General features: G+C 42.2%; 1 protein-coding gene and 1 pseudogene across 4 annotated transcripts in view; one reads left to right on the top strand and one right to left on the bottom strand.

Moving 5' to 3' along the window:
* The window catches only part of FANK1 (fibronectin type III and ankyrin repeat domains 1), a 102,279-nt gene that overhangs the window by 57,549 nt on the left and 18,830 nt on the right, over window positions 1-25,900 (top strand). For all 4 annotated transcript variants that reach the window (XR_007513407.1, XM_049854869.1, XM_049854866.1 and 1 more), the window contains exon 2: window positions 20,378-20,555. Coding sequence is in view for 3 of the 4 variants with exons in the window: in XM_049854866.1 (XP_049710823.1) it covers window positions 20,378-20,555 (178 nt within the window). In the remaining variant the exon portion in view is untranslated. The remainder of the gene's footprint in view (window positions 1-20,377; window positions 20,556-25,900) is intronic.
* On the bottom strand, window positions 2,454-6,919 carry LOC126059949 (60S ribosomal protein L31-like; annotated as a pseudogene).

A 25,900-nucleotide genomic window follows, 5' to 3' on the forward strand; every position in this document is an offset into this window, starting at 1 on the left:
GACAGAACTGCCAGAAATTCAAGCCAGATTCAAAAGAGGATATGGACTGAGGGATATCATTGCTGATGTCAGATGGATCTTGGCTAAAAGCAGAGAATAACAAAGTTGTTTACCTGTGTTTCATTGACTATGCAAAAGCATTCAACCATGTGGATCATAACAAATTATGAATAACATTGTAAAGAATGGGAATTCCAGAACACTTATTTATGCTCATGTGGAACCTGTACTTAGACCAAGAGGCAGTTATTCTAACAAAAAAGGTGATACGGCATGGTGTAAAGTCAGGAAAAGTGTGCGTCAGTGTTGTATTCTTTCACCATACTTATTCAATCTGTATGCTGAGCAAATAATCCAAGGAGCTAAACTATACGAAGAAAAATGGGGCATCAGGTTTGGAGGAAGACTCATTAACAACCTGGGATATGCAGATAACACAACCTTGCTTGCTGAAAATAAAGGGGACTTGAAGCACTTACTGATGAAAATCAAAGAGCACAGCCTTCAGTATGCATTATACCTCAGCATAAAGGAAAGTCCTCACAACTGGACCAATAAACCACGTCATGATAGACCGAGAAAAGACCGAAGTTGTAAAGGATTTCATTTTACTTGGATCCACAATCAACACCCACGGAAGCAGCAGTCAAGAAATCAAACAACGTACTGCACTAGGCAAATCCACTGTAAAAGACCTCTTTAAAGTGTTGAAAAGCAAAGACATCATCTTGAGGACTAAGGTGCGCCTGACCCAAGCTATGGTGTTTTCAATTGCCTCATATGCATGTGAAAGCTGGACAATGAATAAAAAAGACCAAAGAAGAATTGACATCTTTGAATTGTGGCATTGGCAAAGAATATTGAATATACCATGGACTGCCAAAAGAAGGAATGGATCTGTCTTGGAAGAAGTACAGCCAGAATGCCCCTTAAGAAGCAAGGATGGCAAGACTTCATCTCACATACTTCGGACGTGTTATCAGGACAGACCAGGCCCTGGAGATGGACATCATGCTTGGTAAAGTAGAGGGTCAGCAAAAAAGATGATGATCTCATGAGATAGATTGACAAGTGGCTGCAACAGTGGGGTCAACCATAGCAATGATTGTGAGGGTGGCGCAGGACCAGGCAGTGCTTTGTTCTGTTTTATGTCGGGTCACTATGTGTCGGAATCAACTCAACAGCACCTAACAACAACAGCAACAACATAAACAACAAAGGTCTCTATTTATCGGATATGTGACAAGGGTTGAGGTTCCCCCCCGAAGGTTCGATATTTAGTTGGGCTAGTCAATTGCTATTAAATGTACCTGATCCATTTTTAGGTTTGGATTTGCATCAGGCAAGTTTGTACGGCAAGTTAGTATGAATTTAAATAGAAGACTGTTTTGTTTTGTTTTTGCTATAATGTTCTTCACTCGCTCCTCTAGCCCATATCCTTGACACCTGAGCTCAAATGTTCCTCAGCACCTCTACCTTTTTCTTTTAGAGCAATGATCTCAACTGTGATAATTTTTCTTTGGTCTCTTTGTTTAATGTCTCTCTCCTGTAAGACTTTGGACTAAAAAAGGGCAGAACCTCTGTGTCTTGTTTTATTCTCAGTATGTGGCAGAGTCCCCACCACATAAAAGAAATAGTGTTCAGTAAATATTGCGAAAGAAAGAAAACAGAATGATGGGAAAAAGCATATTGGCAGGATAGAGAACAGAGAGATAAAACCACAGTTGAGGGAAATTTAAGACAACCCCTGATACATTCACTCTTTATGCTTCATGATGTACTGAAAACTGCAGGGTTTCAAAGACTTCTGACTCCATATGCATCATTCCGTTGTGTGTGTGAGTATGAATAAGAGAGATTCATAATATAATTGGCTCATGTTGCTAGCTGGATTCAGAGGTTTTTTATAGGGCTCTTAGGAAGGAAAACAACAAACCTCGGGGCCAAAGAATAAATGTCACGTCCTATGGGATAATGCACTTGAACTAGAAGATGGGCTAATGTAACGATTGGAACTCACATGACATAAGCAGTTGGAACCTCCTTTTGCATATTTGAAGTTACTTGTTGTCTAGTTTTTACACCTCCTGGTAAGTGATAGGCAGTCTAAATGTTGACAAGCACTGGCAGCTGTAGAATAAATGCGATGTGACATTGTGTACTAAGTTATGCCCAATATACACTACTTATCTGTCATGGTTAAATTAATTGCTGTGCATTTTAAGGGGTTAGAAAGCAGAGTCTCATGGATGTGTGAATAATGTCAGATCGAATCAAATACTTACTGAGTAGCTATGGTGGAGATGAATGAGCTGCAGCTCATACCCTCCAGGAGCTTAGTCTCTAGTTGAATTTAAAGTATCATTGGGGTCTAGGAAATATTAAAGAGGGCCAATTCACGTGGATTCATGAATTTGGAACTAAAATAACTTTATATAACATTTTAAGATTTTTTAATGCAGTTTTATAAGCTTATTTGGTAATGAGCTGTTAGTTTTCATCCACATTGACTGTAGGTTTTTGAAAGTGGTGACAGGTACATAGGTAACCCATGTATAGAGCTTGTTTGGTGAATCTTCATCCTTGTTATGTTTTCCGGTCAATGGTACATGAATACACCGTGGGACATTCCTTATTCCTTTGGTCCAGACAGCTCTATTAAACCTGGTGTCAGTGTGCACATCTGGCATTCCCATTTCCTTTGTGGTAAATTTCTGATCTCCTGAGTGCTTGAGGAGCACGCTTCTTCTTCTTTTTTTTAATTTTTATTGTGCTTTAGGTTAAAGTTTACAAATCAACTCAGTCTCTCACACAAAAACTTATATATACCCTGCTACATACTCCCGATTGCTTTCCCCCTAATGAGATAGCCGGCTCCCTCCCTCCACTCTCTGTTTTCATGTCTATTTTGCTAGGTTCTCACCCCCTCTACCCTCTCATCTTCCCTCCAGACAGGAGATGCCAACATAGTTTCAAGTGCCCACCTGATCCAAGAAGTTCACTCCTCACCAGTATCTGTCTCCATCCCATTGTCCAGTCCAATCCCTGTCTGAACAATTGGCTTTGGGAATGGTTCCTGTCCTGGGCCAACAGAAGGTCTGGGGGCCATGACCACTGGGGTCCTTCTAGTCTCGGTCAGGTTGTTGTTGTTTGTTGTTAGGTGCCACTGAGTTGGTTACAACTCATAGCAACCCTATGCACAACAGAATGAAACACTGCCCTATCTGGCGCCATCCTTACAATCGTTGTTATGCTTAAGCTCCTTGTTGAAGCCACTGTCAATCCATCTCGTTGAGGGTCTTCCTCTTTTCTGCTGACCTGTACTTTGCCAAGCATGATGTCCTTCTCCAGGGACTGATCCCTCCTGACAACATGTCCAAAATATTTAAAACGCAGGCTTGCCATCTTTGCTTCTAAGGAGCATTCTGGTTGTACTTCTAAGACAGATTTGTTCATTCTTTTGGCAGTCCATGGTATAAAGTCCATTAAGTCTGGTCTTTTTATGAGAATTTGGGGTCTGCATCCCACTGCTCTCCTGCTCCCTCAGGGGTTCTCTGTTGTGTTCCCTGTCAGGGCAGTCATTGGATGTAGCCGGGCACTATCTAGTTCTTCTGGTCTCAGGCTGATGTAGTCTCTGGCCTATGTCCCTTTCTGTCTCTCGGGCTTGTAATTACCTTGTGTCCTTGGTGTTCTTCATTCTCTTTTGGTCCAGGTGGGTTGAGACCAATTGATGCATCTTACATGGCCACTTGCTAGCATTTAAGACCCCAGACGGAGGGGCATGCTTCTTGAAGCCCTCTGCATGGATGTGCTTATGATGTTGACGGTATCCTCTCTGGTCACCACTTCATTGATAGAAGAATGGCCCTTCTTCTTCTTGCCACCTTCTTTGCAGGTGTCATGGTGCCAGGATCAGGTTGGAAAATAAGGTAATTTTGAAGTATAGGTAACCTGGACATGCATTTACTTTGGAGATGGAGAAGATAAGAATAATGATATAAATATATCCATGGATGCACTACCTTGTTCTTTTATTAACTAGTTCAGGTATATACTATATATAGAATAATACAATAAATATTAGTGTACTACCACCAACCTTAAACAAAAGTTTGCCAGTAAAATTATTTTTCTGCCATTCCATTCCTTTCCCTCCTTTCTTCTGATACATAGTTTTGTTTTTTTCCAAGTTTTGTATAAATTGCATCATTCTGTATGTATTATTTTATAGCTTGTTTTTGTGTTCAGCCACCCCACTGCCCATATTTATTCATGTGGATATATTTAGGCCCATTTAGTTTTGTTCATGTTTTCTGTTTTGTGAGGAAGTCCTTTGTCTTTATCTTCTACATGTTGTTAAGGCTGAGGCTTAGGTCGGGGTGGGCACTTTTAAACAGGGATGTCCCAGGAAGGCCAGCAGGGTGTCATGAGACCAGAGCCTTAGGGCTTGTCCTGGTTTTGCTGCTGGCTCCTTGAATACCTGGGAGTTCCCATTCCTTACTCTGGATTCAGTTTACTCATCCGTAGAATGGACACAATAGCAGTGTTGCTTCTGCCCTGATAGCTCTGAGTTGGGCATCAGAAGAAAGAATGTATCTGAAGGTGCCTTGAAGGCTGAGATGGAGAAACATTTCGAAGGGCTTCTTGGAATGCCGGATCTTGATGTTGGAGCATGGATGCTCTTCCTTCTTCCCAAAGATAAATAGATGTAATTTTAACTTTAATCTTAAATAAAATTTTAATTTAAACTTAACTTTGTCCTATATAATATTCCATTGTATGATTATCCATAATTCGTCCAATCTTCTCATGCTGGTCATTTAGGTTATTTTCAATTTTTCCCAAATATAATGCAGCTGTGGACATGTAGGGGGTGCCCTTAGGCGTGGGCTCTCTGGCTGATGGGGAATGTATATCCTGTGCTTTACTGAACTTTGCCGAAGTTGCTCTCCAAGGAGGCTTCCCATGTTACACCTCTGCCGGCAGTGTGGGAGTGTCCCCGCTGTGCCTCTTCTCTGCTATTGGCAGGCACAAATTTCAGCAAAATTGATGCGTGTGAAATGGCATCTCATCATTTTAACTGCGTTGTCCTGATTATCAGTGAGGTTGAATGTGTTTTATTTTAGTATTCCAGTTTCCTCTTCAGCTAAATTGCTAGGTCATATCCTTTACTAGGACATTTTGCTTAAGAATGTATGCAAGGTCGCGCAATGAATTTTGAACATTTCCCCCTTGCTGCGGAGCCCTGGTGGAGCAGTGGTTAAGCGTTTGGCTGGTAACCAAAAGGTCAGGAGTTCAAACCCACCAGCTGGTCCTTGGAAACCCTGTGGGTTATAGTATTGCTATGAGTCTGAATCGATTCTACAGCAATGAGTTTGGTTTTTGATTTTCCATTGCTACTGTTACAATATCCTATTACTTTTCACTATAAATATATTTTATACTTCAGTGCCATATTTGGTGTCAAAAAACACATGCAACAATTTGACTTTTCATGCTGATCGTGAAAGACTCTGTCATTTTACAGAGATTCGATGTTCCTTTCCAAAGACAAGCCCTGGGGTGTCACGGTACGCATGGCCAGTGGCAGCAAGAGCACAAACTTTGGTGCTGGAGACCTGGGTTGACACCCGGCTCCCTACGTAACATTTGAGTGGCCCTGAGCCACCTACTTGACCTTTTGGAGTCTTGGTTTTTGCATCTGTGCTCCAGAGCTGTAAGTCGGGAGCACTTGGGACTGTTGTGAGGTTTAGAGACACTGTTGCTCGAATGTCAAGTACAGTGTCTTGTTTAGAGAAAGCCCATAATAAACTACAGCTATTAGAATTAAGTGAAAAAAGAAATAGCAGGGAAACTCATTTCATGCTTTGTCTACTACTATTGCCCATATGGAGCCCTGGTGGCACAGTGGCTAAGAGCTATGGCTGCTAATCAAAAGGTTGGTAGTTCAAATCTACCAGCAGCTCCTTGGAAACCTGATGGGGCAGTTCTGCTGTGTTGTATACGGTAGCTATGAGTCAGAATCGACTAGAGAGCAATGGTTTTTTTTTTTTAATTACCCATATAGAGTTCCAAACTGAGTTTCTTTGTATTAATATTGCATAAAAGAAGTGGGCATTATGCTTGTTTTTCAAATGCAACACCATTGCCTCAGGTGTGTTAAACACCTTACAGTTTTCAAATCGCTTTCCAGTTTATGACCTTATTTTCCTTGCAGTGAAGCTGGGAGGGAGACTGAGCAGGTATCCATATTTATCCCCCGTTTCTTTCTGACGAGCCAGGACAAGGACCAATAGTGCCTGGCTCTTACTCCATAAGGTTCTGTATTTGGGTTTTGATGTATGAGCTGATTTTTTTTTCACATTATGAAAAGATTTTTAAAAGACTTTGTTTTGCTGTCATTGTTGAGAATATACACAGCAAAACATATACCAATTCAACAGTTTCTACATGTCCAGTTCAATGACATTGATTACATTCTTCGAGCTGTGCAACCATTCTCACCCTCCTTATTTCAGTTGTTCCTTCCCCACTGACAAAAACTCACTGCCCCCCTAAGGCCACTGCCTAATTTTTCTAGTTGCTTTTGTCTGTGAGCTGATTTTTGCCCTTGGAGAGCTTGCTAGCTGGGTGGAGGGAAGCAGCTTTGAGCAGTTTGCATTCTATACTATTTCAAAAGATAAGCATGCTTCAGGACAAAAGTAGAAAACAATCCTCTATGTAATTGCAATATTTTAGATTGAATAGGTTCTGCCTCAGCTAATGGCACCTCACCTGGAGTCTTCTCTCCCAAGGTGAGATTAGCCCCACCTGCTGCAGGCGTCCTGAGCGCCTGCCCCTCCCTCTCTCCCAAGGTGCAGGTCACTATGTATGTCTGGTGTGGTTGTCTCTGCTGGTCTGTTGGTGCTCTCTCGGCCATCTGGGTGATGCCTGTGTCCTCAGGACTTAGCTCAGTTCTTGGCACATAGTAGGTATTCTACAAACCTGCTAAATATATGGTTGTAAAGTAAACTTACTCCTTGGAAATAAACATGGTGCAGAATATCTCCCTAACACCAAAATGATCAATAAATCGAGCCAGAGTGTAATTGAAATGTCTCATGCTAGGGAAGCATCTACACTGAGTGGTTCTTGGTTTATTTTTGTCAGACTTTTTGCTATCATATACACTAAGCTCAGGGAGGATCTAGGTTGGTAGTTTCTTAGTTGTATATATTTCTTCCCATTAAGAATCTGTAAAAATGTCCCATTACATTTTCTTTCTTATTTTATAATGACATTAAAATGTACCAAAAAATCAGCCACAGTTCTACTTCTTTCATTTCTCTAAATTCTTTTTCAGTTCTTCTGTCTAGATGCATCTGTGTATTTTATCATTAAAAGTGTCTATGCAATTTTGCATTCTTTTTTTGCAATCTCGTATTCTTCCCTTAACATACCATACATGTTTTCATTAGTATATATTCTTTCATGTTGCTTATAATGGCTACACATTCTTCCACATAAGTGATGTGCTGGGGTGTACATAACAAATTCCAGGTTCTTGGACATTTAGATGGTTTGCAGTGTTTGTTGTTATCGGTGATGCTAAAGTGATTCTCTTTGTTTACGTTATCGCTTATGTATGTATTTAAACAGAGGGGGGTGGTAGTCAATGCCATATACAGAGGTTAAGAGCATGGCTCTAGAGTCTCACTGTCCAGGTTTGAATCCTTGCTGTTCTGCTTACTAAGTGATTTCTCTGGTAAATTACATCACCTCCATGTGTCTACAGTTTCATCTGTAAAATGTGGGAAATTCTAGCACTTCAGAAAGCTGTTATGAAAATTAAATGATATAGTTAAATGACATAATATATGTCAAGAGTTGAGAACACTGTCTGATACAAAGTATAGTCATTAAAATTTACCTACTAAATAATCCAGCTTAGGTAGAGGGGTGGGATGGATGGAATGGTAGATGAATTAAGATTGGCTAAAAAAAAAAAAAAATTAAAAAAAAATTTTTTTTTTTTATGATCATGTTGATAATTGATGAAGCTGGTGATGGGTACTGGGGGATTCACTCTACTATTCTTTCTGTTTGTCTATGTGTTAGAAAAGTCTTTTACAATGAAAATAAAAGTTTATACAATACAAATATATTTTAGCTTTTCAATTTACTTTTCGATTTCTTAATTAGTTTCTTTGAATGCATTTCTAGGAGTGTGGTCACCAGGTGGAATATTTTACAGTCATTGTGAAATATGGCCAAATTGCTTTAGAAAAAAGTGTGTGCTACCTGAAATCCATAAGTAAACCAGTTTATCACAGTCTTAAACAGCATGGGGTATTATCAATACACGTTTTTGCTCCAAACTTATAAACGAAATGGTACCTCACAGTTATTTTAACATATTTATTAATCTTATTTACTGGTTGTTGATATCATTTTCTTTATTTTTAAAGTATCTACTTCTGTCCCTGGTCCTTTCATCTATTAGGGTTTTTAAGATTCTATTTTGTAACAGCAATACAATTTTATGAGATTAAACTTACTTCAGTTGTATTTTTAAGTGAAAAAGAAAGCATCACCGCTATGCAGATATTGTGATACTTGGTTTACGAATTCCTTCTTCCATATATATTCATGGGCAAGCATGTTTTTTGATCCTTCCAAAATCTAAGCTGTTAGGAATGGTTATGATCTCCACGGCATGTTGATTTGGAATATGCGTTGGATTTACGGTCGCTGTAAACACATGGCCAAGCTATGAGAAATCGCTCTGAGGTGCTGCCACCACTTCCCTTGTATAGTATCCCCTCCGCGTGCTGCCATCTTCATTATGGACCATCTGCCACTGGAAGCCAGGCCACAGATGTCCCTTGTCAATGAAGTTTGACCTCGGTAAAATTTGGAAGGATAGAGAAAATATAATTGTGCTTTATGGTGCTCTGTGTTTATCTGATGGGTATACTCGTATTTGCCCCTGTCTTCATCATTTCCCTCTCTTCGTGGTACTGATGATAATGGCTAATTCTAAGACAGAGTATGACCCTCAGTTCTCTTCTGTAGCTTTTAAAATATGGTCAGCTGCTTCTCATTAGGATACTGAGTCATTCTTCCCTTATGTTGAGTCTCCTTCTAGGGGGTTGGCATATTTCTGTTGCATTGTACTATTATAATACATTTAAAAAGAAATTTAGGATGCTAAGGCAGTTTGCTTAAACTTTATAGTATTCCGTGTTTAAATCTCTACGTGGTAAGGAATAGCTTTTTTTTTCTTTGATTTTTAAAATAATTTTTATTGTGCTTTAAGTGAAAGCTTACAAATCAAGTCAGTCTCTCACACAAAAACCCATATACACCTTGCTAAAAACCCACTGAACCCACTGCCGTCGAGTTGATTCCGACTCTACACCTTGCTACACACTCCCAATTACTCTCCCCCAATGAGACAGTCTGCTCTCTCCCTCCACTCTCTCTTTTCATGTCCATTTCACCAGCTTCTAGCCCCCTCCACCCTCTCATCTCCCTTCCAGGCAGGAGATGCCAACATAGTCTCAAGCATTCATCTGATCCAAGAAGCTCACTCCTCACCAGCACCCCTCTCCAACCCATTGTCCAGTCCAATCCATGTCTGAAGAGTTGGCTTCGGGAATGGTTCCTGTCCTGGGCCAACAGAAGGTCTGGGGACCAAGATCACTGGGGTCCTTCTAGTCTCAGTCAGACTGTTAAGTCTGGTCTTATGAGAATTTGGGGTCTGCATCTCACTGCTCTCCTGCTCCCTCAGGGGTTCTCTGTTGTGTTCCCTGTCAGGGCAGTAGCCGGGCACCATCTAGTTCTTCTGGTCTCAGGATGATGCAGTCTCTGGTTCATGTGGCCCTTTCTGTCTCTTGGGCTCGTAATCACCTTGTGTCCTTGGTATTCTTCATTCTCTTTTGATCCAGGTGGGTTGAGACCAATTGATGCATCTTAGATGGTTGCTTGCTAGCGTTTAAGACCCCAGACCCCACTCTTCAAAGTGGAATGCAGAATGTTTTGTTAATAGATTTTATTATGCCAACTGACTTAGATGTCCCCTGAAACCATGGTCCCCAGACCCCTGCCCCTGCTACACTGGCCTTCAAAGCATTCAGTTTATTCAGGAAACTTCCTTGCTTTTGGTTTAGTCCAATTGTGCTGACCTCCCCTGTGTTGTGCTGTCTATCCCTTCACCTAAAGTAGTTCTTATCTATTATCTAATTAGTGAATGCCCCTCTCCCATACTCCCCCCGCCCCGTAACCACAAAAGAATGTTTTCTTCTCAGTTTAAACTATTTCTCAAGTTCTTATAATAGTGATCTTATACAATATTTGTCCTTTTGCAGCTGACTAATTTCACTCAGCATAATGCCTTCCAGATTCCTCCATGTTATGAAATGTTTCACAGATTGCTTGCTGTTCTTTATCAATACGTAGTATTCCATTGTGTGAATATACCATAATTTATTTATCCATTTATCCGTTGATGGGCACCTTAGTTGCTTCCATGTTTTTGCTGTTGTAAACAGTGCTGCAATAAACATGGGTGTGCATATATCTGTTCGTGTGAAGGCTCTTATTTCTCTAGGATCTATTCCAAGGCGTGGGATTGCTGGATCGTATGGTAGTTCTATTTCTAGCTTTTTAAGGAAGCGCCAAATCGATTTCCAAAGTGGTTGTACCATTTTACATTCCCACCAGCAGTGTATAAGTGTCCCAATGTCTCCACAGCCTCTCCAACATTTACTATTTTGTGTTTTTTGGATTAATGCCAGCCTTGTTGGAGTGAGATGAAATCTCATTGTAGTTTTGATCAGCATTTCTCTAATGGGTAATGATCAAGAACGTTTCCTCATATATCTGTTAGCTACCTGAATGTCTTCTTTAGTGAAGTGTCTATTCATATCTTTTGCCCATTTTTTAATTGGGTTATTTGTCTTTTTGCAGTATTGTGTAGATTTTAGAGATCAGGTGCTGATCAGAAATGTCATACCTAAAGGAATAGCTTTTTAATGTAGATTTCTGAGTAACCACATAGACTGAATGGTGATCGTATGTGGTGCCTTCCATTCTTTCATATTCATGAGACTTATTGCTTGCCAGATGACAACAGCAGTGTAAAATTGTTTTTTTTTTGAACATTTGATGGTGCTTTAGGTGAAAGTTTACACAGCAAATTAGTTTTCCAATCAATGATTCTTCAACACTAATTATTTTGTGATATTGGTTGTAATGCCCGCAATGTGTCAGCACTCTCCCCATTTCCATCCTGAGTTCCCTGTTTCCATTCCTCCCTGTCTTCTGGTTTCATATAGTTGATTGTTCTAAGGAGCACATTCATCACAGGTGTTATTGTTTATTTTATAGCCCTGTCTGTCATTTGGCTGAAAGGTGGCCTCCAGGTGTGGCTTCAGTTTCAAGTTAGAAGGTTGTCTTAGGGCAATAGTCTTGGGGGTTCTTCCAGCCTCTTTCAGTCCAGTAAGTCTTTTTTTTTTTTTTTTCCTTTAATTTGAATTTCGTTCTTCATTTTTTACCACTCTAACTGAGTCCTTGTATTGTGATCCTGGTCAGAGTGGTTGGTAGTGGTAGCTGGGTACCATCTGGCTCTTCTGGTCTCAGGTTAGAGGAGGCTGTGGTTCATGTGGGCATTTAGTCCTTTGGACTAATTGCTTCTGTGAGTCTTTGGTTTTCTTTGTTCTTCTTTGCTCCAGGTAAGAAGAGACTAACAATTGCCTCTTAGATGGCTGCTCTGCAAGCTTTTAAGACCCTAGACACTACTCACCAGGGTAGGATGTAGAACAACCTTTATAAACTGTATTTTGCCAATTGACTTAGACGTCCTCTGAGACTATGGTCCTTAGCCTTCAAGTTCATTAGTTCAGTCTCAATGTCCAAGTAGTTTCTCTAACTGTGCCCCCTATGTGCTCTATTATATATATGAGTATACATTCACCATTTACAAATATGTCTGTAGAAATATCCACAGCCATACCTACGTACGTATGTGGTGTACACCTGTAACGCCTCTTCCACCTATTTATCCATATGTATTAGCCTATGTATCTACTCACGAAATGCTGTTTGTTAGGACTGTTGTTGCAGGATGATACGCCTTACAGCACCTACTGTAGTTGCCCTTTATTCTTACGTATCTCTCACTGTCTTATTTTGCCTTGGTCGTGTTGTGCTGACTTCCCCCATATTGTGTGTTGCCTTTCCCTTCACCAGAATTAATACTTGCCTTTTTTTTTTTCACTATCTAGTTAGTGATTCTCCTCCCTCCGCCTTCCATCCCTGGTAACCATCAAAGAATGTTTCTTTCTGTGTGTAACTTTCATTATAGTGGCCTCATACAATATTTGTCCTTTTGTGATTGACTTATTTCACTTGGCATAATGTCCTCCAGATTCATCCATGCTGTGAGATGTTTCACAGATCCGTTTTTAGTCTTCGTTGTTATGTAGCGTTCCATTGTGTGTTTGTACCGCAGTTTGTTTATGCATTTATTCAATAATGGGCACTTAGGTTCCCATTTTTTGCTGTTGTGAATAATGCTTTAATGAACGTGGTTGTGCATATGTCTATCCTTGTTATGGCTATTATTTCTCTAGGACATATACCAAGGAGTGGGATTTGCTGAATCATATGGTAATTTCTGTTTCTAGCTTTTTAAGGAAGCACCTTACTGTTTTCCATAGTGGTTATATCAGCAGTGTATAAGAGTTCTAGTCTCCCCACAACCTCACCAACATTTGTTGTTCTGTTTTTTGATCAGTGCCACTATTGTTGGGATGAGATGTTACCTCATTTTAGTTTTGATTTGCATCTTTCTAATGGCTAATGATCGTGAGCATCTCTTTATGTGTTATTAGCTGCCTGAATATCTTCTTTGGTGAAGTGTCTGTTCATGACCTTTGCCCATTTTTTGATTGAATTGTTTGTCTTTTTGTTGTTGAGATGTCGAAGTTTTCTATAAATTTTAGAGATTAGCCACTTGTATTATGATATGTCATAGCCAAAATTTTTTTCCCAGTCTGTAGGTTCTCTTTTTTACTCTTTTGGTGAAGTCTTTTGATGAGCATAAATGTTTAATTTTTATGAGAATCCTTAGTTATCTAGTTTATCTTCTGTTATTTGTGCGTTTTTAATTGTCTGGCATTTTATTTATGCTGTATAGGGCCCGTAGTATTGTCCCTATTTTTTCTTCCATGATCTTTATAGCTTCCAGTTTTACATTTAGAGCTTTGATCCATCTTGAGTGTTTTGTGTATGGTGTGAGGTATGGATCTTGTTTCATTTTTTCTGCAAATGGATATCCAGTTTTGCCAGCACCATTTGTTAAAGAGACTTTCTCTTCCCCATTTAATGGACTTTGACCCTTTGTCAAAGATCAGGTGTCCATAGGTGAATAGATTTACTTTTGGGTTCTCAATTTGGTTCCATTGGTCTATGTGTCTGTTGTACCAGTACCGGCTGGTCTTTGTCAGATTTGCGTAAGAAATTTCTTAGTTTTATAGTGCACAGCACATGTGTACCTTCTCTTCAATTGTCCTTTGGAGGTAGTCCTTGTAACTTTGTTGTTGTTATTCCTGCTTCATTTCTTGGGAAACTTTTTTTTTAAATTGTGCTTTAAGTGCAAGTTTACAAATCAAGTCAGTATCTCACACAAAAACTTATATACAACTTCCTACATATTCCCAATTGCTCTCCACCTAATGAGACAGCCCACTCCCTCCCTCCATTCTCTTTTTTCCTGTCCATTTCACCAGCTTCTACCCCCCTCTACCCTCTCCCCTCCAGGCAGGAGATGCCAACAGTCTCAAGCATCCACCTGATCCAAGAAGCTCACTCCTCACGAGCATCCCTCTCCATCCCATTGTCCAGTCTAATCCCTGTCCAAAGAGTTGGCTTCAGGAATGGTTCCTGTCCTGGGCCAACAGAGGGTCTGGGGGCCATGACTGCTTCTTGGGAAACTTTTAAGATGAGAAAAGTTTGCCATGATGGAAAGAAAAATTTGCCATGATGCAAAGGTCCTACCAAGTGTTTAAAGGAATCACACAAGATGGAAAGTAAGATGTTTTGATTGTTTTGTTTTTTCTTGGCTGTTGTTTTTTTAGTTGTTGTTAGCTTCTGTTGAGTTTGCCCTTGACTCGTGGTGACCCCTTGCACAACAGAGCGAAACCCTGCCTGGTCCTCTCGCCTCCACGATCGGTTGTGGATCAGATGGTTGTGATCCACAGGGTTTTCACTGGCTAATTTTTGGAAGTAGATCACCAGACCTTTCTTCCTAGTTTGTCTTAGCCTGGACGCTCCGCTGAAACCTGTTCAGCATCACAGCAACACGCAAGCCTCCACTGACACATGGGTGGTGATTATGCAAGATAAAATAAATTTGAAGCCTGACATTGTGGTGTGAAATTACGTGTTTGTTAAATTTGGACACTTGTTATCAGACTTAAAACAAGAAAGCAAAAACACCTTTTAAAAGATCTGATACTTGTCAACAGGAAAAAAGAGAGTTCTAAAATATCTGTATAAAAGGTGGTACCTAAATTGTGTCTGTAAAAGTTTATTCGTTGAGTGTGCTGTAAACATTTTATAAAAACTGGTATAAAACTTATGAAAATTCCCCTGATATAAATACAAACATGGATATAAACATCCCGGTTAAATAAATAAGTAGCACAAAGGTCAACTTAAGGGTTTTTCAAAACATTGAATTCAGTCACGTAGGGAAGATGTCTTACAGGCCACTCAGCCAGTCAACTCATTTCTAGGGACGAGCACATCAGGTTACAGTCACAAGTGCACTTATCACCTCTGTGCAATTTAGTTCCACCTGTAGAACTTGAGAATAATAAAATTAAAAAGAAAGGAAGTGGCTCATCTCTTGGTAGGAAACTCACTTTAGACTTCTTTCCCAAAACGACGTGTGTTCCTTTTTAGATTTATCTGTGAGTTATCTCAAGAATCATGTTACCCACATTCTAGAACCTCTTCCTCACCTATCGATGGAACTCCTTTCCTCCTCCACATTCTGTGCTGGACAGAGAGCAGCTCAGGGCTGGCCTCCTCCCACCCTCACGGAGGCTGAAGGGGAACAGCAGCCACACCTCTCTGCCCGCCAGGCCATGGCTTGTGATTGCTGTGGTCCTTTTGGCCCGTCTTACTTGTCGTGGACTATTCTGGGAGATCACTCCCTGAGGGAGTTGTTCCTCACTTTTTCTTCATGTTTATGGCATCCCTACATTTCATTCAGACAGCTACTTGGCATTTGTTGTCTCCCTTTTTCTTTGGTCAAGTTTTCTTCGTTTTAAAATCTCCTTGGGTTTCAAGCCAGTTCACAGGTTAAATCTGATTTAATATGAATGGTCTGAGGAGATATGGAGAACTAACTAATAAACACTAGCTTTTTCACACAATGCCTACATTTTATATACCAACTCCTAAGGGGCCTGATGGTACAATGTTAAGTGCTCTGCTCCTAACTGAAAGACTGGTGATTTGAACCCACCAATGGCTCTGGGGGAGAAAAGACCTGGTGATCTGCCTCCATAAAGATTATAGCCTAGAAAACTCCATGGGGCAGTTCTACCCTGTCACATTAGGTTGCTGTGAGTCAAAATTGACAGCACCCAGTAACAACAACCCCTCCTAAGAGGTACATGGTACATTCTAATCCTTCTTATGCTGTGTGACCTTGAGCAAGTTGCTTAACCTCTCCGTGCCTCAGAGTGTTCATCTCTACAGTGGGCATAGTAAAAATCCTTACCCCTTATAGATCCATGGGGAAGGTTAGATGAGTAAAGGGAAAGTGTCCGGCACAAAGCGTTGCAGTAGCTGATCTTCTCCCGGTAGAGAGGACGTGCCGTTGCCAGCTCTCATTGAGGCCCACAGCCCACACAGCCCTCTGCTCCTTGTCACGGTGGTACTTCCACTTTGGCTGGTGACCAGCTTGCGAAGGTGCTGTCTCGGCCTCTGAGGAAGATGGAGCCCACTGATCTGAGAGGCCGTTAAAGCCTCTGCAGGAAATCCCAGGTATTTTGTGTTTCTTGTTGGCTGTATTGCTTTGTCACCAAATGCCTTATTTTTTTGCTCATTTGATTTTGAAAATAGCCTTCTTAGTAATATCATTATCCCAATCCTTTCTTGAATTCCAGACTTCCAGAATTTTCCTGGAGTTAGCAGAAACTGTGAGAGTTTCCAGCTTAACAGAAAAGGAGATAGCTGAGCTGGCAATGTTCCTGTGTCATTAGTGTGACTGTTGATGAGAGGTCCGCCTGAACCAGCACCCTACGTGCATTTACAGGTCATGACAAATCCCCCAGACTTTACTAATGAACAATATATGCAGGTGTGGTGTTTTTAAGGATCAAAACATACCGGTCATGTTGTTCTTTAAAAAAAAAAAGCTGCTGTTACATTAATTCTGACTCATGGCGACCCCAGGTTTGTCAGAATAGAACTGTGCTGTGTAGGATTTTCAATGGCTTTGAGTTTCTGGGAAGTAGATTACCAGGCCTTTCTTCCAAGGTGCCTTTGGGTGGATTTTTGAAACTCTAGCCTTTCCTTAGTAGCCAAGCACGTTAACTGTTGCTACCACATTGCTCTAGACTAAAACCAAACTCATTGCTGTTGAGTGGGTTCTGATTCATGGCAACCCCGTGTTGTTGGCCAAAAACAAAGAAACCAAAAAATTGGTCTCATCTACTACTGTACATATATATTTAGCACCCTAGAAGGTCTACAGTGTACCTGGCAGCTCCTCCCTGGAGTGTACAGTTGTTCATGCTCTGACCATTCCAATCCTGTGTGGCACGAATGTGTTCTGGACTGGCAGGGGTTTGCGTTTGGATAAGTGTCATCTCTCAGGACAGAAGACATGGAACATCACTGATGGCCAGTGTGCGCACCATCGGTGTTGCTGCGGGAGCTCAGCGGTGCCTTAGTAACAGCCAGTCTGCTGTTCCCAAGTGTCCGCACGAACACGCCTTCACTCAGCCCACGTGCTACATCATGGAGAGGCCAAGGGTGGGGTTGAATTTGGATCACTGCTGAAAAAGAGTGAGTAGCAATAAACCAGTCTTCCGAACACCAGACCTTTCCCAGGCTCCGTACCAGAGCTGCAGGGGTGACAGATAGCAGGGAAGGTTCCTCCTAGGGTCTAAGCTGGCAGCTGGAAGTGGGCAGGTGCCAGGTCTGGTCATGGTGAACCCTGGTGATAGTGGACCCTTTATGGCTGTGCCAAGCTCACTGGTGGAAGGTCTTTTCTTTTTCGCTGGGGTCAATGACTAGCAACAAGCAAAACCAAAGCAAAACCAAAGCAAACCCAACAAACCCATTGCTTTTGAGTCAATCCTGACTCATAGCGACCCTAAAGGATGGAGTAGAACTTCCCCACAGGGTTTCCAAGGCAGTAACCTTTACCGAAGCAGACTGCCACATCTTCCTCCTGCGGAGAAACCTCCAGCTGATAGGTTCGAATGGCCAAACTTTTGGTGAGCAGCCAAGGGCTTAACCACTGTGCCACCAGGGCTCCTTAGTAAAGAGCAAGGCATGAGTAACTCATGTGTATCTGGGAAAGTTAGCTTTTTAATCCTCATGTAAATCCAGGGCTAGCCTTTTCGTTTGTCCCTTCTGAAATCTGACGTGAACTTAGACTTTCTTACCTGTCCTGATGTGGAGTGTGATTCTCGCCAGGTAATCTTTGGAGAAGAATTATTGCCTGGCTTCTGGTTATGTTAGGGGTAATCTATAACAGCCTGCCAATCCTGGTCTTTTTTAGAGGGCTTTGAAAAAAAAGTTGTTCAACAATGCTGTCACGATGTGAGTGTGTGAGTCATCATCCCGGTCACCAGCCAGATCTGCTGACTCATGCTGCAAGCCAGTGCCTGGCACAAGTAGGTCCTCATTGCTCCCCTCCCACATAGACTTCTGTAAGAAAGCCACAGCCCTGTAAGAGTAATAGCTAGCATTTATTTTTTATTGTTATTTAAAAAATGAATTATTAGGAAAAAAAAAAAAAACTCTTGCCTTGGAGTTGATTCTGACCCATAGCGACCCTGTAGGACAGACTAGAACTGCCCCATAGAATTTTCAAGGAATGGCTGGTGGATTCGAAATGCCGACCTTTTGGCTAGCAGTTGTGTCACTTAACCACTGCGCCAGCACATAAAAGTTGTACATCCAGATGTACTCTATAGGTTTCGGATGTTAGCATTTTGCCCTGTGTATTCAGTTCTTTTTCTTCCTTTCCGTTTCTTTCTCTCCCTGTTTTTCTGGCTTTTAGTACTCTTTCTCCCTCTTTATTTTTTAAAATAAAGCCTCATAAATATCGTGGTAAGGCGCTCACCCCATGCCCTTGGGTCTCAGTCTCATCCCTGACCATACCGCGATAACAGCATCCTGGTGGTGTGTATTCTTCCTGTGGTATTTCTAACTTTTACCGCATCTCTGTGTATGTATAAATACTATGTGATGTGGTATGGCTTGTTCTAAAATTTACATTAATGGTGTAATAATGTATTATATTCATTTGTACCCTGTGTAACTCAGTTTTGAGATTTATCTGTCGACGCCTGCGAATCTAGTTATGTTAGCTGCTGTATGGGATTCCTTGGTATGACATATACCATCATTTATTTAGATACTTTATATGCGTTATTTAACGATCACAAGAATGCTCTGGAGTATTCTTGGCTCTGTTTCAAAGTTTGAGTTTCAAACCCAGAATTTGTCTAATTCTATCATGACACATTTTCTATAAAAATTAGGAAAATAAGGGGGGAAAATTAGCTCTGAGGCTACTGCCTAGTGTATCTCTGTGACCCCAACATAAAGGAAATTAGGGGTTGGGTTCTCTCTTCTCCTACGGTCCAGACTGGGGCTGGCAAGACCGGGGCAGCTCTGCCTTCCTCTCTGGGGGCAACACTGTAGCAGGGTCTGGGATCTGCTGAGAACTGTGGGTCAGCTACTGGGGATATGGGGGCTTTGGCTCTAGGGAAGCGCAAGACCTTTTCTTTCTGAATAACCAACGTGGTAACTTAGTGATATTTTTGAGGGTGAAAAGTCACCAACATGGACCCAGAGCTCAAGGAACTTAAAGTCTGGCAGAAGAACAAAACTCACATCTTTATGGGAATCCTTCCAAACATCTAGTATGAGGTTAGTTCATTTTTGAAAGGGCTGCATAATACTCTGTGTATGGCTGTAGCGTGATGTAGTTGGCCGTCTCCTTACTGATGAAAACGCTCGTACCTGGTGTCCTCGTGTGTGTCACTGTATGGTGCTCTGATTTCTATGGGAGAGATTCCCAGGGGTAGGATGGCTGAAAAGAAGGGCATATGCATTTTTAATTAAAAAAAATTTTTTTTTTTATTGTTTTTGGTGAAAATTTACACAGCAGTTTAGGTCCCCATTCAACAATTTCTATGCAAGTTGTTCAGTGACATTGGTTACATTCTTCACAATGCGTGAGTGTTCTCATTATTTTCCTTTTGGTTGTTCCCGTTTGTACTTTTAATTTTAATAGATGCTCCATGTTGCTTCCTTGAGACTGTAATTCACATTTTTCCACCACAAACGTTTGAGACTATCTCTCCCTGTGCTGTAATCTGACTGGATATGAAGTTATGCCCCGTTGTTGTCAGTCTGTGACTACACTCAAACCAAACCTGTTGCCATCGAGTTGGTCCTGACTCATAGTTACCCACCCTGTAGGACAGAGTAGAACTGCCCCCTAGGGTTTCCAAAGAGCAGCTTGTGGATTCGAACTGCTGACCTTTCTGTTAGCAGCCGAGTTCTTAACCACTACACCACCAGGGCTCCACTACTAGGGGATGACATTGGCCATTGTATTTGCTGTTCAGTGCATTGCTCATCTTTTGCCTGGTTTGTTATTAGCCTTCTGACTTAAGCTTATCAGTTTGTAGAGCTGTATACATAGAATTGACATCCACCCTTTGTCGTCTATGTTATAAATATTTGGACCAGATACATCATTTGTCTATTGGCTTTGTTTATAGCATCTTTACCAGCTGGCTCACTGAAGAGTTCCAGCAGCAGCAGATTGATCCCCATCAGCTCAAAGAGCAACATAATTAGCTTGATATGTTGACCAGCCTCTTGGAAGGGCCTGCCAGTGAAGCATGATATTGAGAGGTGGGGTACTACCTGCTTGTTGAAGAATATGTGGTAGCTCCTATAGCAGCGGAATTGTGTACCATTTCAACTTTTCAAGCAATGGGAGGTATACCATGTGGACGCCTGAGGCGTAGGAAAACACAGTTTGATCACCAAGCACCTGTAATGCACTCAGATGGCCTCTCTCCCTTAGGGAAATGGCGCCCTGAAATACTGTATTGTTCTTTTTTAGAAATCTCGCCATCCTCAAAGCCTCATCCACCTGTTGTGGGCAAAGTGACTCATCACAGCATTGAATTATACTGGGATCTGGAGAAGAAAGCGAAACGACAAGGACCTCAGGAGCAGTGGTTCAGGTTTTCAATTGAAGAAGAAGACCCCAAAATGCACACTTATGGTATCATTTATACGTAGGTGCAATGTTGAGTTGCTTCCCGCTTTGCTTTAGTTCCCCGATTAGCTAGAGTGCTTTCTATTGTCTCTGAAAAGTCACTGCTTGTTCTGAAATTAAACAATGAGTCAGCATCATTTGCATTCATGCTCCTTATGAATTATAATTTTTGGAAAATAACACGTTAGCAGTAATTTTGAAATTAAACTTCCTATACCTTTGAGAGCTTCTTCTGAAATATTCAAATGCAGTATTTTTTAAAATTCAGAATGTAGAGACAGCATCAAAAGATGGTTTGATAAAATTAGGTGTTCAGGCTGTTTTAGTCACAGGTGTGGGTGGGGCTGTGCATGGTCTACACGGGTCAACTTCTCTGACTTCACGTCTTTTCTACACTCCGCTCAGTCAGCCATCTCCAGCCAAACTGGCCGCCCCTGTCTCGGCCTTGACCAGGACAAGCTAGTTCCACGTCAGGGCCTTTTTTCTGGCCTGTCCCTAGAATGTGTGGTGTTTCCTCTGTCTTTATATGGCTGGTTCCTTCACATCATTTAGATGTCATCGGATCACATATGCCCCCCTCAGAGGGGCCATCTAAAGTAGCCATCCTTCCACCCCGGACATTCTCTGTCCCATGACCTTGTTCTCCAGGCTTCATAGCATTGAGCTTGGCCTGGAATCATTTCACTTGTTTGCTTGTTCGTTTTCTGTCTCCCAACCAGCATATAGGAGTCCTTGGGTGGTGCAAATGGTTAACGTGCTCAGCTGCTGACCAAAAAGTTGGTGGTTCGAGTGCATCCAGAGGTGCCTCGGAAGAAAGGCCTGGAAGTCTACTTCAGGAATATCAGCCCTTGGAAACCCCGTGCAGCACAGTTCTACTCTGACGCACTTGGGTCACCACGAGTCAGGGCCGCCATGAATCAGAGTTGACGTGGCAGCAACCGGTTTACTGGTCTGTGAAGTCAGTGAGAGACAGCCACCATTCCTGCTGGCCTAACACCCTGTCTCCAGCCCCCACACGGCACCTGGCACACAGCAGGCCTGCAGAATCCCCGTTGTGTGAATACATATGTGAATGCGACAGGAGCCATCAAGAAGCCCTTTTCTCTTCATCTTCATTTGAACCTGACGCGTTTCTTGGTGATGGCAGCTTTGCCACTTGTAAAATGACTTTCTGTGTGATTTGGGGATACTGTACACGAGACGCAAACATTTCTTCATCTCTTTATTTTGTGACAATTGTAGATTTACACGCAATTGTAAGAGATACTACAGAGGGACACTGTGTGCTTTCCACCCATCTCCCCAGTGGTGGCACCTGGGAAAACTGCAGAGCAGTATTACAGCCAGGTGTGGACACCCATGAAGCCAAGATGCAGAACTTTCTCTCGTCACACAGATGGTGATAAGAGTGCTGATGGCAGGGCATAGATGGAGCTTCCGCTGTTATCTGGGTGATATCCCTGAGATCTGGGTGATATCCCTGAGATCTGGGTGATATCCCTGAGATCTGAGAACAATTTTCTGTGCCCCCCCCTCCGAAAAAGATGCATTATCCAAAATGTAGTTACCATGTGAAAATAATTTTTGGCCTGACTACTGGAAAATGTTATTCTTTAATTATGTCACGCATTATTCTCTGTTAGATAGTTTCCATCTAAAAGAATATGAGTTATGATAAGTATTTCTACGGAGAGAAATACGTTGTTTTTTTCCCCCCATTTCCCTGGTACCACAAGCTATGCTGGCGAATATTGGGGATAGGCGGCTATCATAGGCACTCCTTTCTTGCCTGGTTGCTGTTCTCCTTTGCTGCATGGCTGGGACGACAGCCTCACCTAGTGAACATGCAGCCCACATGGATGGCCTCCAGCCCAATGTGTCTGGTGCGATGTGTGTGTTTCCCCAGAGTCCTGAGTGCCATCGAGTCTGGAGCAGGCATGCAGGTGATGGCCCTGCCTTGTGGAGCCTGCAGCAGCATCCCCAGACCAGCAGCTCTGAGCTTTATGCAGTGTAGACCGTGACACTAGGTGGCAGAATTAGACCGTATTACTCTTGACCTCTTTTGCTCTGTTGCATCACTTTCTGTACGTTGCATTAAAACTAGGAAATGTTTTTTCTTAAAAAGCGACTGTCTAGAATATTTGACGTTGGGATTGCGGATTTAAGAACTTCTCCCAACTTGTTCATCTCTGATCATAGGAGCCACTGGCCAGTCTTGAGTTCGTAGGGTTGTCTCTGACGTGATGCTCCTCATGGCTTCTCACAGCCCAACAGTTACACCGGCTTTGTGAGTTCTGCGTTTGCCAAATCCTTCTGTGCTACCCACGTTGTTCTTTCTGCTGCCCCACCCAATATCGGGCTCGTGGTGTTTGTGCTTAGAATGTGGTGGCATTCCCCCTGCTAAAATGTAAGCACCATCTTTGGTTCATAGCTGTATCCCCAGTTACAACATTAGCATATATGTTGATTGAATGGATGGGCTTTGTCCTTTTCTTGCCTTCTGGCCCTTCATCCTAAGCTACTCTTCCTTTGATCAAGGACTCTAAAGAGTCTCCATTGCTCGTAGGATGCAGGGCAAGCCCCTTAGGGTCTCACATCTGATACCTTCAGTTTCCCACACCCTGCCTCTCTTGTTACCTCTTATTTCTGAGCACAGACCCTCCACTTTGGTGTGCTTTCTGTCTTTTGAATGTATGTTGACTTCTTTGGCGTGTGTGTTTAGCTGTTTTCCCTGTTTAGAACTATTTTCCCCCAGCCCATCCTTCAGGCCCAAGAGAGATTCTGCCTCCACTGGGAAATTCTCCTCCTGTCTGTTGTCTGCTCTCTCGGAATTCCGGGGGCAGCTGGTATCCTTATCACGTATTTCATTCGTCCACTCAGCATGTGTTATTGAGTACCTACTGTGAGTCAGAATCGACTTGATGGCACTGGGCTTGCACTGGGCACTATGTGCCAGACACTATCCTGGGTGCTGGAGGTGCAGCGCTGGACAAACAAAAATTCCTCCAGATGAAGGAGACAGATGATAAATAAGATCAATAAGTAAAAACTTAGTTACTGTCAGTTCTGACTCAGGGAGCCTGTGCACAACAGAACAAAGCCCTGCCCGGTCCTGCTCCATCCTCACAATCGTTCCAATGAATGAGCCCATTGTTGCGGTCACTGTGTCAGGCTGTCTCATTGAGGGTCTTCCTCTTTTTCACTGACCCTCTACTGAGCACGATGTCCTTTTCCATGGACTGATCCCTCCTGATAACATGCCCAAAGTACATGAAACGAAGTCTCGCCATCCTCACGTCTGAGGAGTATTCTGGCTGTACTTCTTCCAAGACAGATCTGTTCATTCATCTGGTGTATTCAGTATTCATGGTGTATTTAATATTCATGGTGTATTCAATATCCTTTGCCAATAAAAAAAAAAATTTTTTTTTTTTTTTTGCCAATACCATAGTTTAAATGCGTTGATTCTTCTTTGGTCTTCTTATTCATTATCTGGCTTTCACATGCATATGAAGTGATTGAAAACACCATGCCTTGGATCAGGTGCATCTTAATACTTAAAGTGACATCTTTGCTTTTTTTTTTAAAACACTTTAAAGAGGTCTTTTGCAGCAGATTTGCCCAATGCAATGCATCATTTGATTTCTTGACTGCTGCTTCCATGGGCATTGATTATGGATCCAAGTGAAATAAAATCCTTGACAACTTCACTATTTTCTGCGTTAATCATGATGTTGCTTATTGGTCCAGTAGTGAGGATTTTGTTTTCTTTATGCTAAGTTACAATCCATACTGATGGCTGTAGTCTTTGATCATCATCAGTAAGTGCCTCAAGTTCCCCTTATATTAACCAACAAAACCCATTGCTGTTGAGTCGATTCCGACTCTTAGTGACCTTACATGACAGAGTAGAACTGCTCTATAGGGTTTCTAAGAAGCAGCTGGTGGATTTGTACTGCATACCTTTTGGTTAACACCTGAGCTCTTAACCACTACTCCACCAGGGCTCCTGTAATGTGTTAAGTGATGATAAATACTAAGGAGAGAAAGCCTAGGAAGAGTTGGGGCCTGGGGTGGAGGTGAGGAAGGCTTCCCTGAGAACAACTGAGGGATAGCTAGAGCTTTGGGAATACCTGGGGGATAAACATTCCAGGCAGAGGAAATAGCAAGTGCAAAACCTTGAGGTAGGAGTGTGTTTGGTGTGTTCCAAGAATATTGGGCCAGTGCGGGGGTGGTGGTGAGTAAGGAGCAGAGGTCATGGGAGGTAACCCTAGGATCTTGTGAATTACCAAGAGCTTTGACTTTTGCTGTGACAGAGATGGGGAAAGCCACTGGAGACTGTTGGGCTGAGGAGCGGGGCACGGTCTGGCATGGTTTTATGAGCATCCTTCCAGCTTTAGAGTTGAGACTAGGCTGCAGGGGAGCAAGGCAGCCAAGCAGTAAGCAGTAAAAAAAAAAAAAAGCAGTAGGGAGGGCTAATTAGGAGGCTTTTGCAATAACTTAGGTGAGAGAAAATGGACCAGTGTGCAAGAAGTGGTTGAATTCAGGTTATATTTTAAAGATAGTTTCGAAAAATCTGCTGTGGACCAGATATGGGATGAGAGAGAAACAGGATGGATGAGCAAGGGATATGTAATGGCCAGGATTGGCCACGTTATGTTGCATCAACCATCAGTCGTGAAATCTCAGTGGCTTACAGTAACGGTGGCTTGTTCTCACCCAAAATGTCCATCATGGGTGGGCTATGGCTCCATTCCATGTTGTCGTCACTCCACAGCCCAGGCTGATGCTGCAGCCTCTGTCTAGAGCATTTTCAGTCATGCAACAGAGGGGAAGAGAACATGGTGCATTGTTTCTTGAAATTCCCACCTGGAATGACACATTCACTTCTGCATATACTTTATGGCTCAAAGCGAGTCACATGGCCATGTCTGCATTCACTGGGCCGAGGCATAGAATCCTTGGAGGAACAGGAAATACTTGTGGACATTAACACAGTCCCACACTGATGGCACCAAGGCTATGGGCCTGAGGAACTAGAGCAACAGAGATGGGAAGACTGCAAGTAAAGTAAAAGGTCCATTTGGACTATCAGACGTCCACGTAGAGGTGTGAAGGAGGCAGTTGGAGAAGAAGGGTCCTGGGGAGAGGTCTGGGCTGGAGATACAAATGCTGTAGTCATCAGTGTGACACTGGACCGGAATGCTAGGCCAGTGAGTACAGATAGAAGTCTGTTGATGGAGTCCTTGGACATTCCAATATTTACTTTATGTTTTGTGTTCCATCTGTTCTTATATCAAACATTTGGTGATTGATGAAATGAAAATAAGGGTGTGTTTTGCATTTTTGAGTACTTTCCTCTAT

This window comes from Elephas maximus, chromosome 16 (assembly GCF_024166365.1).
Source record: "Elephas maximus indicus isolate mEleMax1 chromosome 16, mEleMax1 primary haplotype, whole genome shotgun sequence".
Taxonomy (NCBI): domain Eukaryota; kingdom Metazoa; phylum Chordata; class Mammalia; order Proboscidea; family Elephantidae; genus Elephas; species Elephas maximus.